Source organism: Aythya fuligula, chromosome 26 (assembly GCF_009819795.1).
Source record: "Aythya fuligula isolate bAytFul2 chromosome 26, bAytFul2.pri, whole genome shotgun sequence".
NCBI classification, from domain to species: Eukaryota; Metazoa; Chordata; class Aves; order Anseriformes; family Anatidae; genus Aythya; species Aythya fuligula.
The window spans coordinates 3668269-3683112 of record NC_045584.1 but is presented as its reverse complement, the minus strand read 5'-3'; the positions used below and the strand labels follow the sequence as shown (position 1 = coordinate 3683112).

Sequence of the window (14844 nt, the reverse complement as noted above, 5' to 3'; positions counted from 1 at the left end):
TGCACACAGCTTCTTTAAGCCATAGCAAATAGCATAGGAAAGAAAACAAATTCTGCAGTGTGATCTGCCCTGGTGACTCATCACTCATACTCAGTTATTCAGTTAAAAACATTTGTAATTAACCCCAACAGCCCTCCTGAATCCTTGATGTATCCTTTCACAATGAACAGATTTACCTACTAATGAGCCTGGCAAGAGCTTATCTCCATCTTCAGGGGGATAGCATAGCCCTGAGGGTAAAATTCAGCAGACATTAGTATATATTTGTACTGGCTCCACAGTGCATCACAGAGTCTCCGGGAAGCATTCTGCTTCTCAGGTGAGATGTGATTTTACAACATAGACCTTTCCTCCCCTTCAGAAACCTCATTAAAAAGAAGACCAGGCATTCTTCTCCCTTCCCATGACCTTGCAGTTCCAAAGCATCTTCCCAGTGCTGCAGTCATGGACTTGCAATTGCCTTGGCAGTGCCAGGTAACCTGGACTGCCCCTAGCTTTAATGTAGGGGTGCCCCAAAGTGTCCTGATCCAGGGCCACATGCAGCTTTACCTAGTAGGAGTGAAACAAGACAGCTGCTGTTCTTCACTGGCATGACTTACTACGGCTGAATGCTTTGGGTATGCAACATCCTCTCCATGGAAGTGTAAGAGCCATGGCAAAGGAATCCGTATGTGTCTTCTGTGTCACTCCCTCATCCACCCAGGTGGTGCAACTAGCCAGGTTACCCCCTGCTAGTCAAAGAAATAGAAAAGAGCCCAGACAATCAAACTTTTCAAAAGTAATTTATAAAGATCTTTTACATTCAGAAGTACAAAATGATACATATCTATTCCTCCTGAACACATCACCTGCAGAGGAGTGGCAAGATTGTACGTACGGATTAAGGAAACATGACAGTAATACAGAACATATACTTTGAACTTTGAATTAGCCCAACATTTCAGAGGGAAACTATCTTCAACAAATATGAATTTAAAAATGATGGTCTGCTCCAGAGCATGTTGCTGCCCTGGCATCACCTGTGCTAGAACCACTTTTTCCTCTGAAATTATCCAATGTATTTTGACTAAAATGTAAGATCAAAGGCTCAGATCAAATCCTTCCTGCATTTCAGGTGAACTTGGTGGGCTGCTGAAAATGCTCTTGTCCTTCTAGACTGTCATTTGCCTCTTAACTTTAACAATGTGCGCCATCTCCTTGAATCAGGCATTTTCTTGGTCCGTGTCCCCCCATTAGTGTTGAACCTTACCAGGTATATACAGGGAAGTATCTGCATGGCCTTGGCAATCTAAGTCCCTACTCTCATAACAGTGAATCTGTTAATATTTTGGTTTCATAGTTTAATTGATCTATAAGACAGAAATCCATGCCATACTAATTTAACTCTTTTAAGAGATTACAGAATCAAAGATCTAGTACTACACTGGATGATATAAAATACAGAACATCTAAAGGAACTAAATCAGAACTGCATCATAACTTCATGGTCCACTGCTTTAAACTTTCTACTTTTGACACATCTAGACAAAGGCCCTAGACTTAGAAGGCTAAGTTAAAGCATTATTTCATGAAGTTCAGCAGATCCTCTCTGGATCCTTTTTCCTCTGAGGACAGGGGTAATCGATTCCCTTCTTACCAAGCTGACTCTGTAAACATCTTCCACTGTGCCAATTACACTAGATAAAAACATGAGCACTTAATCAGTGTTGTCTTCTAGAGCATCTAGTTTCTTGTCCCCTCCCTTGTGACAGTGTTCCTTTCCAAGACAGGTTTAACGGATTACCTGGCAATTGAGACACAGCTGCCTGGATTTTCCAGCTCTTCTAACCATGATTTGGGTGGGAACTGTCATCAGACTGGGCTTTGGAGTTTCCACCTTTGAGACAATAGAAGGGACGGAGTTCCATACAATTACAAAACTGGCACACGTATATGGCACACAGGAGCATTTCCTGTCAGAAAAAGAAAAGTTTTCTCCTATGTCTTCCCAAAGCTTTTATTCCACTATGCACAGTTTCAATTTTACGAGTAAGTATGGGGCACTTGTCTTCTTGGAAGAGGTGTTCCTATAATAAGATTTAGAGTTTCACACTTACTTACTTTCCATAATCATTAGTGGCAATGGGCCAGGGCCTCCAGAGGCTGATCAAGAATAAACAGATTCCTACCAAACAACATTAGGCAATTAAGACTTGACATTGCCAAAGTTTATCCACTGTTGTGAGTATTTTTCAAGATTAACACATTTAACAGCTATTATGGTACAGTCTAATACAAGTCAAACCACTTTGATCCCTTTCTATATGCTTCAAGGCAACAACCTATAGTAAGCTTTTCTTGAAGAAAGACCAAAAACTTCCCTCAAATATCAGTGACTATAAACAATTATGTTTATGGGAAGCAGGAATTCAACTATGATACTGCAATGGCAATCCTTTATATCTACGCAATCAGCAGAACATTTTCTAAAGACGGTGGACTGGATTCATTAAAGACCAGATCAGACAGAACGTGAGCAGTAGCTATCTTTCCTTGACGTGGCCATTGGTGAGATGGGCTCTGTTGGTCAGTGTCTCAGACCCATTCCTCTGGATATAATTGCTGCTAGTGACATTGCTGAAACACGTGATCCCATTTTTCTCCTTTTCCACGACCTTTTCTTTTTCTTCATCCTTGTCACTTTCTTCTGTGTCACTTCTCATGTCCTTTTCCATCTAAAGAAATATGTAAATGAGAAACAATACAAATGCAGAAGTCTGCACAAGAAGCTGTGCTAGCTGATACACAGGCTAAAGACTGCAGCTGCTACTTCAGCCGCCTGCCTTTGGCACACATTTCTATGATGTCTTTTTACATCACCTTTGGAAACATTTTATTTTCATCTACCTGACTTCTGTCTCAGTGGTATCTTAACTGTGATCCTGATAAACACGAATAACTACTATACAGGTTGAGAAGAAGCACCAAATCATATACGCCCAGGACTGAGGACAACTGTATACAGCTGAGGAGATTTATGTTGTCTTTTGCATACAAAAGAAGGATGGGAAGAAGCAGTTAATCAAACTCTTATATTTTCCAAAAGGGACAAGGAGCTAGATTCTGGGTGGCTGCAAGTTGAGCACTCTGGTTTGGACTGCATATGCTTTCAAACAATCCAATAGCCCAACACAAAGCTGCTCGACTCTACATGTAGTTTTATATTCAGGTTTTTTCTCTTGCTATGAAGAGATCAGTAGTCCGCTTTTGTGAATACTTAATTCCTTGCCTTAAAAGGAAGACAAAAAAAGAAATAATGCAGTAAAAAGGCAAGTTAGAGAAAGCAGCTTAACACTTGCTGGCTTCTCAGGCTGTTTCTACTCTGCAATACAAGATGCCAAAACTGGGAACAAATTCACAGTGTCCACACCCATTGTTGGAAAGAACACGGAAGGAAAGCAGCAAACCCCTTATGTGACCTGAGGCCTGGAAACTCCTCAGGAGCTTGTTAGTTCTGGATGTGCTCTGTAGTCTCCATTTATTATATACATTCTTCTGGGGATAGCACTTGGATCATGTTAAGCAGACTATTTAGTCTGATGCCTTTTCTAAAGATCACCACACCCAAAAGCAGATAGGATTTGTAAGAATGTGAAGTTGTACTCAAGTCAAACTGCCTGCAAGGACAATAGAAACAGCAGATGCCACATTTTGTGAACAATCTCAATCCCAAGTTGTTCTAGAGTTGGCAGTTCAGAAACTATATACAAAGTCTCTTGCTCTGCAGCAGAAACACAAACAATAATCAGTATTCCTAAGTGCCTTTAGAATATGGTTTAGGTCTTAAACCTAGCAAGATTCACAAAGGAACTAGATAGCTGCATGAATTAAAAAGACAGCTGCCTCTACAAGGAAGTGAAACCCCTTACTTCAAGATCAAGGCTGAACTGTAAGTACCAGGGATTAGGAAACATCAAGTGAGAAGGTGGTGCAGATAATCCTGTAGTCACGGAGGAAAATTACAGAGATCCGAAAGACCTATCAGAACAATCTGAACTTCTGACTGGAGTGAGAATTTCATGGCTCTCAAAAGGGGAGAATGTTCTGTATTTCTGCTGATACTGCTTTGGGCTACTAAATGTCTTAGAATCATAGAATATCCTGAGTTAGATGGGACCCACAAGCATCACTGAATCAGGCTCAACACAGGACTACATAAAAATTAAGCCATATGTCTGAAATGATCATGAAACATCTGCCTGGGACTGTTTTTCTTTGCTACTTATGGTTCAATACAGAAAGACCTCAAATATATATATTCTGCATCAAATATGGCAGATAATTTATTGTCATGGTTTTTGGCTGGAATAGAGTTAATTTTCCTAATTTCCAGCTCACGTGATGCTGTGTTTTGGATTTTTGATGAAAGTAGCGTTGATAACACACCACTGCTCTCAGCTGTTGCAGAGCAGTGCTTGCACAGAGCCACAGAGCCAAGGACTTTCCAGCTTCTCATGCTGCCCTGCCAGTGAGGAGGCCAGGGGTGCACAAGAAGATGGGAGGGGACACAGCCAGGACAGCTGACCCAGACTGGCCATATGCTCAGCAGTAAAAGCTGGGGTAAAGAAGGAGGAAGGGGGGGGCAGGCATTCAGAGTGATGGTGTTTGTCTTCCTAAGAAACTTACACGTGATGATCCCTGCTTTCCTGGAAGTGGTTGAACACAGGCTTGCTGATAGGAAGTACCAAATGAGTTTCTTGCATTGCTTTTAGGTGCAGCTTTTGCCTTATCTAATAAAACTATCTTAATCTCAACCCACAAGTTCTCATACTTTTATCTTTTCCATTCTCTTCCTCATCCCATGGTGAGGGGATGAGGGAGAGTGAGCGAGAGTCTGTGAGGTACTTAGTTGCTTGCTGGGGTTAAATCACAGTTTTTATAGATAAAATAAGAAAAAATCTGGATGTGCTTCAGTATATTTTTCCTGATGGATCATTTCTTTCTAATAACACTATCCACTACCTCATCATTTGACACTGTAATAACTGCTATGGAAGCTGTGGACAATATGGATGAAGATGAACCTTTCCTGCTTGTTCTCAGTTCCCATAAGACAGAATTTCCCAGTTGGACAGTAATAAAACAACTCGTCCCAGGCTATGAGGTCAACTCCCACAGGGCATGGACTTGTTTCTGCTGGACTACATCCTTGGCAAGTGGCCACATTATGTCATGTCTTTGATTCTGAGAATAATTTCATGCTGAGCAGCAGTTTGGTTTCACAGCAGATACTACAGGCTGTAGTCAGAAAGAGTCGGGTGCATGTCACTTCAGTTTATACAGCTGCATCTCAGATATCCAAGGTTGCTCTGTTACTGATAGCGACAAACAGGCAATGCCTGGCGCAACGTTGAATGGAGTATGCTTAGGACATGCCTGTCTGCTAGTATGTAAGGAGCCCAGACAGCTAGTTTAGACAAATGCATCTACTCTGCAGACATCTAAAGTACTATAAGACAACCCCCACAAAACATACTTTAGTGATGGGGCAGAGTGCAACCTCAGCAAGCTTGCCAATGACACAAAACTGGGAGGAGCGGCTGATACGCCAGAAGGTCATGTTGCCATGCAGAAGGACCTCAGCAGACTGGAGAAGTGGACTGACAGGAAACTCATGAAGTTCAACAAAGAGAAGTGCAAAGTCCTGCACCTGGGGAGTAACAACCCCATGCGCTCATATATACTGGGGGCTGCTCCGCTGGAAAGCAGCACTGCAGAGAAGAACCTGAAAGTCCTGGTAGAAACCAAGTTGAACATTAGCCAGCAATGTACCTTTGACGCAAAGAAAGCTAACGGTATCCTGGGCTGCATTAGGAGCAGCATTGCCAGCAGATCAAGGGAAAGGATCCTTCCTCTCTAGTCAGCACTGGTGAGGCCATGTTTAGAGTACTGCGTCCTGTGGCAGTAGCCCTGCTGGGCTACTAAGTACAAGAGAGATGGACATACTGGAGAGAGTCCAACAAAAGGGCCATGAGGATGATTAAAGGACTGAAGCATCTCTCCTGTGAGGAAAAGCTGAGAGAGCTGCAACTGCTCAACCTAGAGGAGGCTCAGGAGGATTTTATCAGTATATATAAATGTCTGAAGGGAGGGTGCAAAGAGGATTGGAGCCAGGCTTTTTTCAATGGTGCCCAGTGCCAAGACAAGAGGCTGTGGGCACAAAGTGAAATACAGCAGGTTCCATCTCAATATTAGGGAACATTTTCTCCCCCTGATGGTGACTAAGCATTGGAACAGACTGCACAGAGAAGTTGTGGAATCTCCCTCCTTGAAGATACTCAAAAGCCATCCAGACATGGGCTTGGACAAGCTGCTCTAGGTGGCCCTGCTTGAGCCAGGGAGGTTGGACAATACCTCCAGAGGTCCCTCAGCCATTCTGTGATTCTGTGATGTTAGTAACACTGTAATTAAAAATCCTGTACTGGAAATCCCCTGGAGAAGAAACTATAGGAAAGCACTTTTGCACTGGCCTCATCAATCGCATCAACACTCCCTGCCTTGATTTTTTAGTTTTGTTACAAACACAGTACTGACCCAAGCGTTGGGATCCTCACTCAGATGTCACTGGCTTTGTTCATAGAAATCTCCCATGGAGTCCAATACACATTTTTTTCTTGAATACACACTTCATAAGTGAACCCAAATATTATATCAACTCATAAAAACTTTACTTCTTTTGTCAACTTTCACTAGTATCGAGTGACCCTTTTACCTCACTGTTAGGAGTTCACATGTATAATTTTACTAGGACAAAAAAGAATCCATCCCAGATGTATTCCCTGTGCTCCCAAGCAGTCTCAGGGGATCCTCCCTCCCCATATGATGTACAGGGGACTACAAACTGATTCATACCGTGCCCTGGAGGATGAACTTGTAGACCATATGAATAATTAGGCAGGACCAGAAGATATGGAGCAGCTGAAGAGTTATCAGGAGAGCATTCACGAAGTAGTATCCAAAGAAGGGTTGGAATATCTCCATGGAGTAATAGTAGGTGTTATAGAGCACTCTGCAAGAGAGACAGAATTGCACTGGAGAGAGAGCGGCTGTAAGCCCCCAAAAGCTATTGTCACAGAAGTTTCACTTCAATCACTCTCTTCTTATATATAACACGTTAGACAACTCTCCGTTCCCCACTTGAAATGAGCAGAGTAGAGCCGTAAGCCAAAGACTCCTCTGCAGTATATTTCAGGTCTTTGCTATTACTCTCTGAACTCCAAGGAAGACCACTCTTGTTTAGCCCAAGGTAGGTACAACAGCCATGTGGCAATGCAGCCTATGCAGAAGGCAGGGACATGAGCTCAAAATTGAAAAGCAAAGGCCACAGCAAAAGATTTAGCCCATAGCTGAATTATCCTGCCTCTGAGAAGACAGTTTTTTCATTTCCCTTGACTGCAGCAAACTCACGTGTAGGGGAAAATGATCAGGCGGCTGATGAGGAAAACAGCTGCGAAGATCATAAAGAGCCTGTCACAAGTTTTTTTCCACTTCATGTAATTGAATATCTTAGTTGGCTGGAAGGAGAAAGAACAATAAAACAAAGCAGGTCAAGATAGTGCATCTGCATATGCTCCAAGATGCTAACAAGCCAGATATGATACAATCCACATGCAGGTATTCATGTTTCCTCCTGGCTCTCTGTAGGGCACCCTAAGCTGGGTGAGGAGATCATCAATGAGTTATCAGTGAAACCCCACAGTGATTGTCCCTCATTGTGCTAGATCAAAAGACAGCACTTGGCTAAAGGTCATCACTGCCAACTAGGCCTTGCCAGGCACTTAAACTGTGGAGCTCACCTCTAGGAAGCAATCAGAAGCATCATGAATCACCAGCACCAGTGTCCCAATGCGGATGTAATTGGCACAGTATGAGAAACTGATCAGGAAGATGGTTGCAGCATGATGGACTATCTGCTCCTTGAAGTCCTGATGAGAAAGGGGACAGCAGAAAATACATTGCACTTTCTGTTCTAGTTAGAGCATGCTGGTAGCTAAAAAATGTGTCTACTCAATGGGGCAAGAAACCTCCCAGTGTAAAGTTTTATCCACGTTAATCTTTAACAAAATGCATGCCAGAATGTAGGCAATCAAGGAACCCACGAATTATGAGTTTATGGAGTAAACAGAGAATCTTGAGCAAAGAACACTCCGCTCTCTACCAGAAATGGTCTGGTGTTAGTGCAAATTGTAAGACAGAACCATGAGAGCTGATGATTCAGTACAGACAAACATAAAAAGAGCTTCCTTTTGGTCACAAAGCAATGCCCATACTCACCTCTGCTCCAGCAGAGGAATTTCTGCTTGGGGAAGTGAACCTTTTGAATTAGTTTGCTCCTTTCCATGTCAAGGTTTGTGTTCTCCACCTCCCAGAGGAGAGGGAAGACAGTGACTGGTAATGGAAATTCCTGGGAACAAGCAAGGACGAGTCCCCTGAAACCTCAGACTAGCATTATACACACTATACAACCTTGGAAAACACTCTCCTGAGTGTTAAGCTTGGATCATGTTTGTGCTTCATTTTTTCCCAGGGGTTGTCACTCACCTTCCTCTTCACATCACAGGGCAAGGTGAAGACCAGAGACCAGTAAAAGGAGAGCTCCAGCATGTAGTACCAGAACAGAGAAGGTAGGAGAGGCTGCAACAGCAAGAAAGAGACAGTGGTATACCCGTCAGATAAAGTAAAGAGAGGGCTGGAAATGAAAACTCCTACCTATAAAAAAAAATAAATTAAAAAAATCAGATAAACCAAAATGACAAGATCTAGTTCCTGCAGCTTCATGGGGTAAATCCTCAACTGAACAGTCTAGTCACTTACCAAACATCATCTGTGCTCAGGTAAAAGCAAATAGCAGGGGAAACTCCACTTTGCCATAGCATGTGAAATATTTAAATAACCAGGGGGAAGATCCTGAAAATTTTCAGGCATTCTTCTGGGAAAATTCTTGAGCAGTCACTGTAGATCTCAGTGTGAACAGTAGTCCCTGCTGTTCTGGCTAATTTTTCTGGGGTTTTACAGCTGAAAAACTAAAAGCTTAGACCCACTCACCAAAGACACGTGCTAGTTAACAAGTAATTTTTCTGTTGTGGCACTAGATGGCATCTTTAAACCAGAACCTATTTGATTAAAAAAAAAAAAAAAAAAAAAAAAAAAAAAAAAAAAAAAGTACTATGACTACAGAGGCTTTGCAACAAGCATTTCCAAAGAATCTTGGAGTATGGTGCTCCCAAGTACCAATTTATTTAGGTTTCCTCTACCCAAAGTACTGATTTCTGTCCTTAGAAGATAGATTTTAGTTTGCTTTTCTTTGATGCACCAGTGATTAGCCGCTAGAGGAAGCATGGCTGGATGCACTGGTCCTACCAGAGGGGATATTAACATCTGGCAGGCTGGTATGTGCTGTTCATGCTCTGGGGGTTATCCAAATGATCCTCTGGATCTGAAGGGATTTTTTTGTTGTTTTTTCCAAAGATAGATTAGATTATTGATGTTTCTTTTACCCTTGTCTGTAGCATACAACATGGTTTGCTTGGTAGAAATTGTGTTTAATATATTCGTTGTTCCTGTTGTGCCACAGGTATGTTCTTGACCTTTCCTGCTCTTTTCCAGTGGGATGTTACCAGCTCTGGTTTGGGCCTTTTCTGCTTACTACAGGTGTAGGAAAGTGTTCTGTTACAATGGCTTAGATTTCTCTGGAAAATACATGGAATGCAAATGTACAAAAGAGGAAATAAGGACCCAAGAGATCCTCTCAGCCTTACATTCCTATTCAAACACCACCTGGTTTGTATGAATCACAGCTAAAAACTGTGCAATACAATTACAGGTTTGCAAATCTTAATGTACAATCTGAGGGTCTTGTTCTAACTTTGACTACCAGACCAAAAAGCCCTAAAGCACAGGTAGTTTTCACTTTGTCATGCTACTGTGATCAAGTTGTATCTCAGCCTCTTCTTCAATTAATGAAAGATTAAATTCCCAGCCAGGAAATTCTAGTATTGTAAAATCCCATGCACAGGAGATCCATGCATGATACCAGGAGAAACTGCTATCCTGCTAGAAACACTTACCAGGCTTTTGGATTGGAAAGGGCAAATAATCACAGAATCATCACAGAGTCATAGAACAGCTTGGGTCGGAAGGGACTTTAAAGATCATTCAGTTACAACCCCTCACCAGAGCAGGTTACCCAGGGCCTTGTCCAACCTGGCCTTGAACACTTCCAGGGATGGGGCATCCCCAGCTTTTCTAGGCAGCCTGTGCCAGTGCCTCACCACCCTCTGAGTGAAGAATTTCCTCCTAACATTTAATCTCTATCTACCCTCTTTTGTTTTAAAATCATGATGCCTTGTCCTGTAAGTACAATCCCTGACAAAGAGTCCCTCCCCAGCTTTTCTGTAGGTCCCTTTTCAGTACTGAAAGGTTGCAATGAGGTCACCCCGGGGGCTTCTCTTCTCCAGGCTGAGCAGCCCCAGCTCTCTCAGCCTTTCTTCGTAGGAGAGGTGCTCCAGCCCCTTGATCACCTTCGTGGCCCTTCTCTGGACCCATTCTAACAGATCCACATCCTTTTTGTGCTGGGGACCCCAGATCTAGATGAAGCACTCCAAGTGGGGCCTCACAAGGGCAGAGTAGACAGGAACAATCACCTCCCTCCACCTGCTGGACACTTCTCTGTTGATGCAGCCCAGTGAAAACTGTCTGTTCTTAAAGCAGGAATGAAATGGTACCCACGATTTTCATCAATTTATTCATAATGCTAATTAAGCCTGTAGAAGGCAGCTGTTCTAACAGGATAAGGAATCTTTTCCAAAGCCAAAATCAGATCTTTCACTTTACTGACATTTATCTCTTTGTAATATCTTATATTGGAAGGCTGCTGCTATACACAAGTCATAAAAACATAACGGGGAAAAGTAGAGCAGGTAATGGTTCCTGTGTCAGTGCATGAAGCCCCATTCTATGAAGACAGGCTGAGGGAATTTGTTTTGTTCAGCCTGGAAAAAAAAGAGGGCTCCAGGGAGACCTTATAGAGGCCTTCCAATAGGCATGTAGACCTAAAGGGGGCTGAAGGAAAGCTGGGGAGAGATTCTTTGGAGTGCAGCAGTAGGACAAGGAGCAATGGCTTTAAACTAAAATAGAGTAGGTTTAGATCAGGTATAAGGAAGAAATTCTTTACTCTGAGGGTGGTGAGGCACTGGAACAGGCTGCCCAGAGAAGTTGTGGATGCCCCATCCCTGGAAGTGTTCAAGGCCAGGCTGGATGGGGCTTTGAGCAGCCTGGTCTGGTGGGAGGCGTCCCTGTCCATGGCAAGGGGATTTGGAATTAGAAGATAGAATAGTGATGGAGGCAGCTGGGTAAACAGTACCTCACTTTTTGTTGCTGTCCTTGTTCCTTGGTGACCTGGGAGTATATTTTGTGCCTAGCTGGCAATTTTCTTTGAGTTTATTTTGGAGTGTATCACTCAGAGCATGTCCTCTGCTCTATAGGCTTTCCACTGAAGTCTTCACTTCTCCTCTCTGGACAAAATGTCCTACTCTAACCAGTCTCCTCTATAAACTAAACTTGAAGCATCCCTATTTTTCAGTTTCTAAGCTTGCCCGGTCAGAAGGCTTGCTTTTCCTTTACTACTGTAGAGTTGGCTTCTGCTGTACTGATTCCTCCTCTATTGTGTCTAGAGTAAGCAAAATATTAAGATGTTCTCTGTTGATAGGGATCTGTTTTCGAATTCTTACGGCTTATCAATCTGAATTTCAATCAGTGCCCTCTCTTTTGTCCCTAAAGTAATCTGATTTTTAAAAGATATCTAAAGAGAATACATGATTTATTACAACAATTTTTACTCCTGGATGACTCACCTGTTGTGGGTATCCTGTCCAGCACTCTCTATGGTCCCAAAACCAAGGCTTCTGGAAAGAAAATATAACACGAATGGGAAGATCCCAGACGAATTCTCTTATCAACCACCTAATTCCTGTAGCTTGTTACTACTACAGATTTGTTGTGTTTTATTGGAAACAGAGAAATAGAAATTAACCTTTTATTTTGATGTAAAAAATCAAAAAGCACTATAGGTGGGATTTAGATACCTCCACTCCACTGCTAGCTCATCCTGGAATCTGCAGACTCACAGAGTACCTTAAATTCTGTCTTAAAAGTTGCTAAGTTCAATGCTTCTTCAGCTGTTACAAAAACAAGCAGGTGCAAGTATAGTCTATGCCTCCTGTCTTGGGATCAGCAGATTTTCTACTATTTACCACATCAGGAGGTCTCAGTGTAGAATATTTTTGCAAAGCCCACCCAAGGAATTGGGTTCAGCAAAAGAGCCAGGGTAACCTCTAAAATACAACCAGAGGATAACAGGTGTCCCTTGTCCCAGCTTAGTGACCACAGGTCTGGATTAGAGCATATGGTATACCTCTTCTGCCTCAGAGATTCAAACTAATATCATTCAAGTCTCAGTTTTCTCCTGTTGAGGCTGTTCCATTTGTATCAAGAGAAATCATTAATTATCAAATCAGAGAAAAGGCAGAGGCATTAACCTTACCCTCTCACATCTTGGGTAAAGAAGAGGAAACACGTACATAAAATTACTAAAATGCAGACCATGCTCCAAAGGAAGCCTAAGCATTTTACCTTAAACAAGTACTATATACAACACAGAAACAGGCCCTGCAGCTCCTGTCTCAGATAAATGTTTTATCTGCCATATCACAGAAATGTATTTTTACAATTGCTGACAGCATCTCACAATCCTAGTTGTCTACTGCTTTTCCAGAGGAAGAGCAAAACTCTTGGTTTTGAGTTGGAGTTCTTAAAGTAAGCATGGTTCGATAGATAGATAGATCTCAGAAGATTGTGTGCTGTGCAGAGGACAAAGACATGATGGGAAAATCTCTGAAAGAAAGTTTGAATACACAGGTTTGGCAACAAGATCTGCCATTCCTGCAGGCACTCACTGGAGAACAGCAGGTGGCACTGTTTGCATACTCACGTCGTACAGGACAGCAAGTCCAGTGAAGAAAGCAATGACGTAAAATGTAAACCTCCAGCTACAAACAAACAAAGTGTGTTAGTACCCCATTAGCCACAAAGCTACAATTCTGTGTATTACTTTTTTTCAAAAAATGACACTACTAAATAAAAGAAAAACATCAATATGCTCAAAGTTTGTGCAGATCATAACAGGAACTTTTTTTTTTTTTTTTTTTTTCCATGCTGGTACATTCAACAGATTCCATGAAGAGCAATTCTTCTGCTTTAGACGATAGAAACTATGAGAATATCTCTGAATAAAGTCACATAGATAATCATCCCAACTCTTCACAGTACCAGTAGAGGCATGTGTAGATTCAAACAGTGCCAACTTCACTCATAGGCTTTTGGAGATCAGGCGTGCTAAATTCATTATCATGTAAAGCAATTGATTACTGTCATGTTTCATCTCAGTCAGAGCTGCTAATGATTTATCCACATTAAATCCACACAGAAGGACTTATAAAATATGTTTGCCATGTCCAGTGGACAGAAACCCATGGTACTGAATGTATACACGTACATTAAGAAATTAGAGGAATTTTATCCCAACAGAATAAATGAGTAATAATAGATTAAAGACAGGAAATCTTTACAGGAGTAAAAATGCCTGCAACAACCCTTAAATTACCAAAAATCTCCATAACAAATCAGAAGATACAACATTTTTAGAGAGAGACTCAATCTGTCAGTGAAACAGGAGCTTCAAGAAAAACATAATCAGTGAGAGCAGAAGTTTTGTTTTGTTTTCTCCACTAGGGTTTTTAGTCAGGATTTTTGAATTAGAGGTTGAATGGACAACGAGGTGATTAGCTCAGAAGTGATATCTACCCTATAGGTACACACTTCTAGTCAGATGAATGACACTGTAGGTATTTTCTTCCTTCATCTCTGTGGCCTTCCTGGATGAATCTACTTCCTTACAAGCATAGCAGAGCAGCCACTCATAAGTAAGGCATTTCAACTAAGATCAGGAGAATCCTTTTCCTCTGTGGAAAGCTGAGACAAAACTAACATTTCTAAGAGGGGCCAATTTCTGAATTTTTACCAAAAGATTCTTGACATTCCTCTGAATGCAATTCTGTACTATGGGTTAATTTCTACTTCCACTAAACCCCAACATGCAGGAACTGCTCTGACTGTTGTGCAGAACACCAGTTGCTGGGTGATGGTCTACCATGTGATGAGATAGAGATCTGTAAAGACCTTAGGCTGTGATTTTAAAGCACTGCCTCAGCATGAGGACCTAGTGGGGCCCCCACAAGGGATCTGGGAATTAAAGACTCAGGTAACTATCTGGGACCTGCTCATAAGGGTATGGACATTAGTGTAGACCATTAGTTTATTGAAGAGCTTTGCAGACTTTGATTTCTTGGTGTAAAATGACCCTGACAGTGACTCATTTGGCGTCTTGCAAGGAGGTAATCCCAGCTCAGAAAGATTGCCTAGGCACAGGAATAAGGACTGACAGCCATAGAGCTACAAGAGCTTACAGCTCAGTTGTACAACAGGCTGTCATGGGTCAAGTCACCACAGCCTCCAAGTGTAGCACTGAACAAGTAAACGTGTGTCTAGATGAAGTCTATTAGGGTTATTGCTCTGCAATATCTGTGGAAAGCTCAGTCAAGATTAACATTTACAGAAGTGGCTGACGTGAGATTTTTTTTTTTAATCTGCAGAAGTTAAAGTACCTAAAAAGTGAGGAACCCGATGATGATCTGCTTTTGTCAAACCTTCTTGTGCCTCCATATAATGAGGATTTCCACACAGCTGTTT

At 42.0% G+C, this 14844-nt stretch overlaps 1 protein-coding gene across 2 annotated transcripts in view; it reads right to left on the bottom strand.

Annotated features, from left to right (window-relative positions):
• Nucleotides 1–766: 766 nt before the first annotated feature.
• CERS4 (ceramide synthase 4) overlaps nt 767–14844 on the bottom strand; it is a 55601-nt gene continuing 41523 nt past the window's right edge. For both annotated transcript variants that reach the window (XM_032203591.1, XM_032203592.1), the window contains exons 6-12: nt 13028–13085; nt 11892–11942; nt 8581–8673; nt 7836–7964; nt 7447–7553; nt 6892–7048; nt 767–2714 (exon numbers count right to left, since the gene is read on the bottom strand). In XM_032203591.1, the coding sequence (XP_032059482.1) occupies nt 2523–2714; nt 6892–7048; nt 7447–7553; nt 7836–7964; nt 8581–8673; nt 11892–11942; nt 13028–13085 (787 nt within the window). In that variant the 3' untranslated portion in view covers nt 767–2522. The remainder of the gene's footprint in view (nt 2715–6891; nt 7049–7446; nt 7554–7835; nt 7965–8580; nt 8674–11891; nt 11943–13027; nt 13086–14844) is intronic.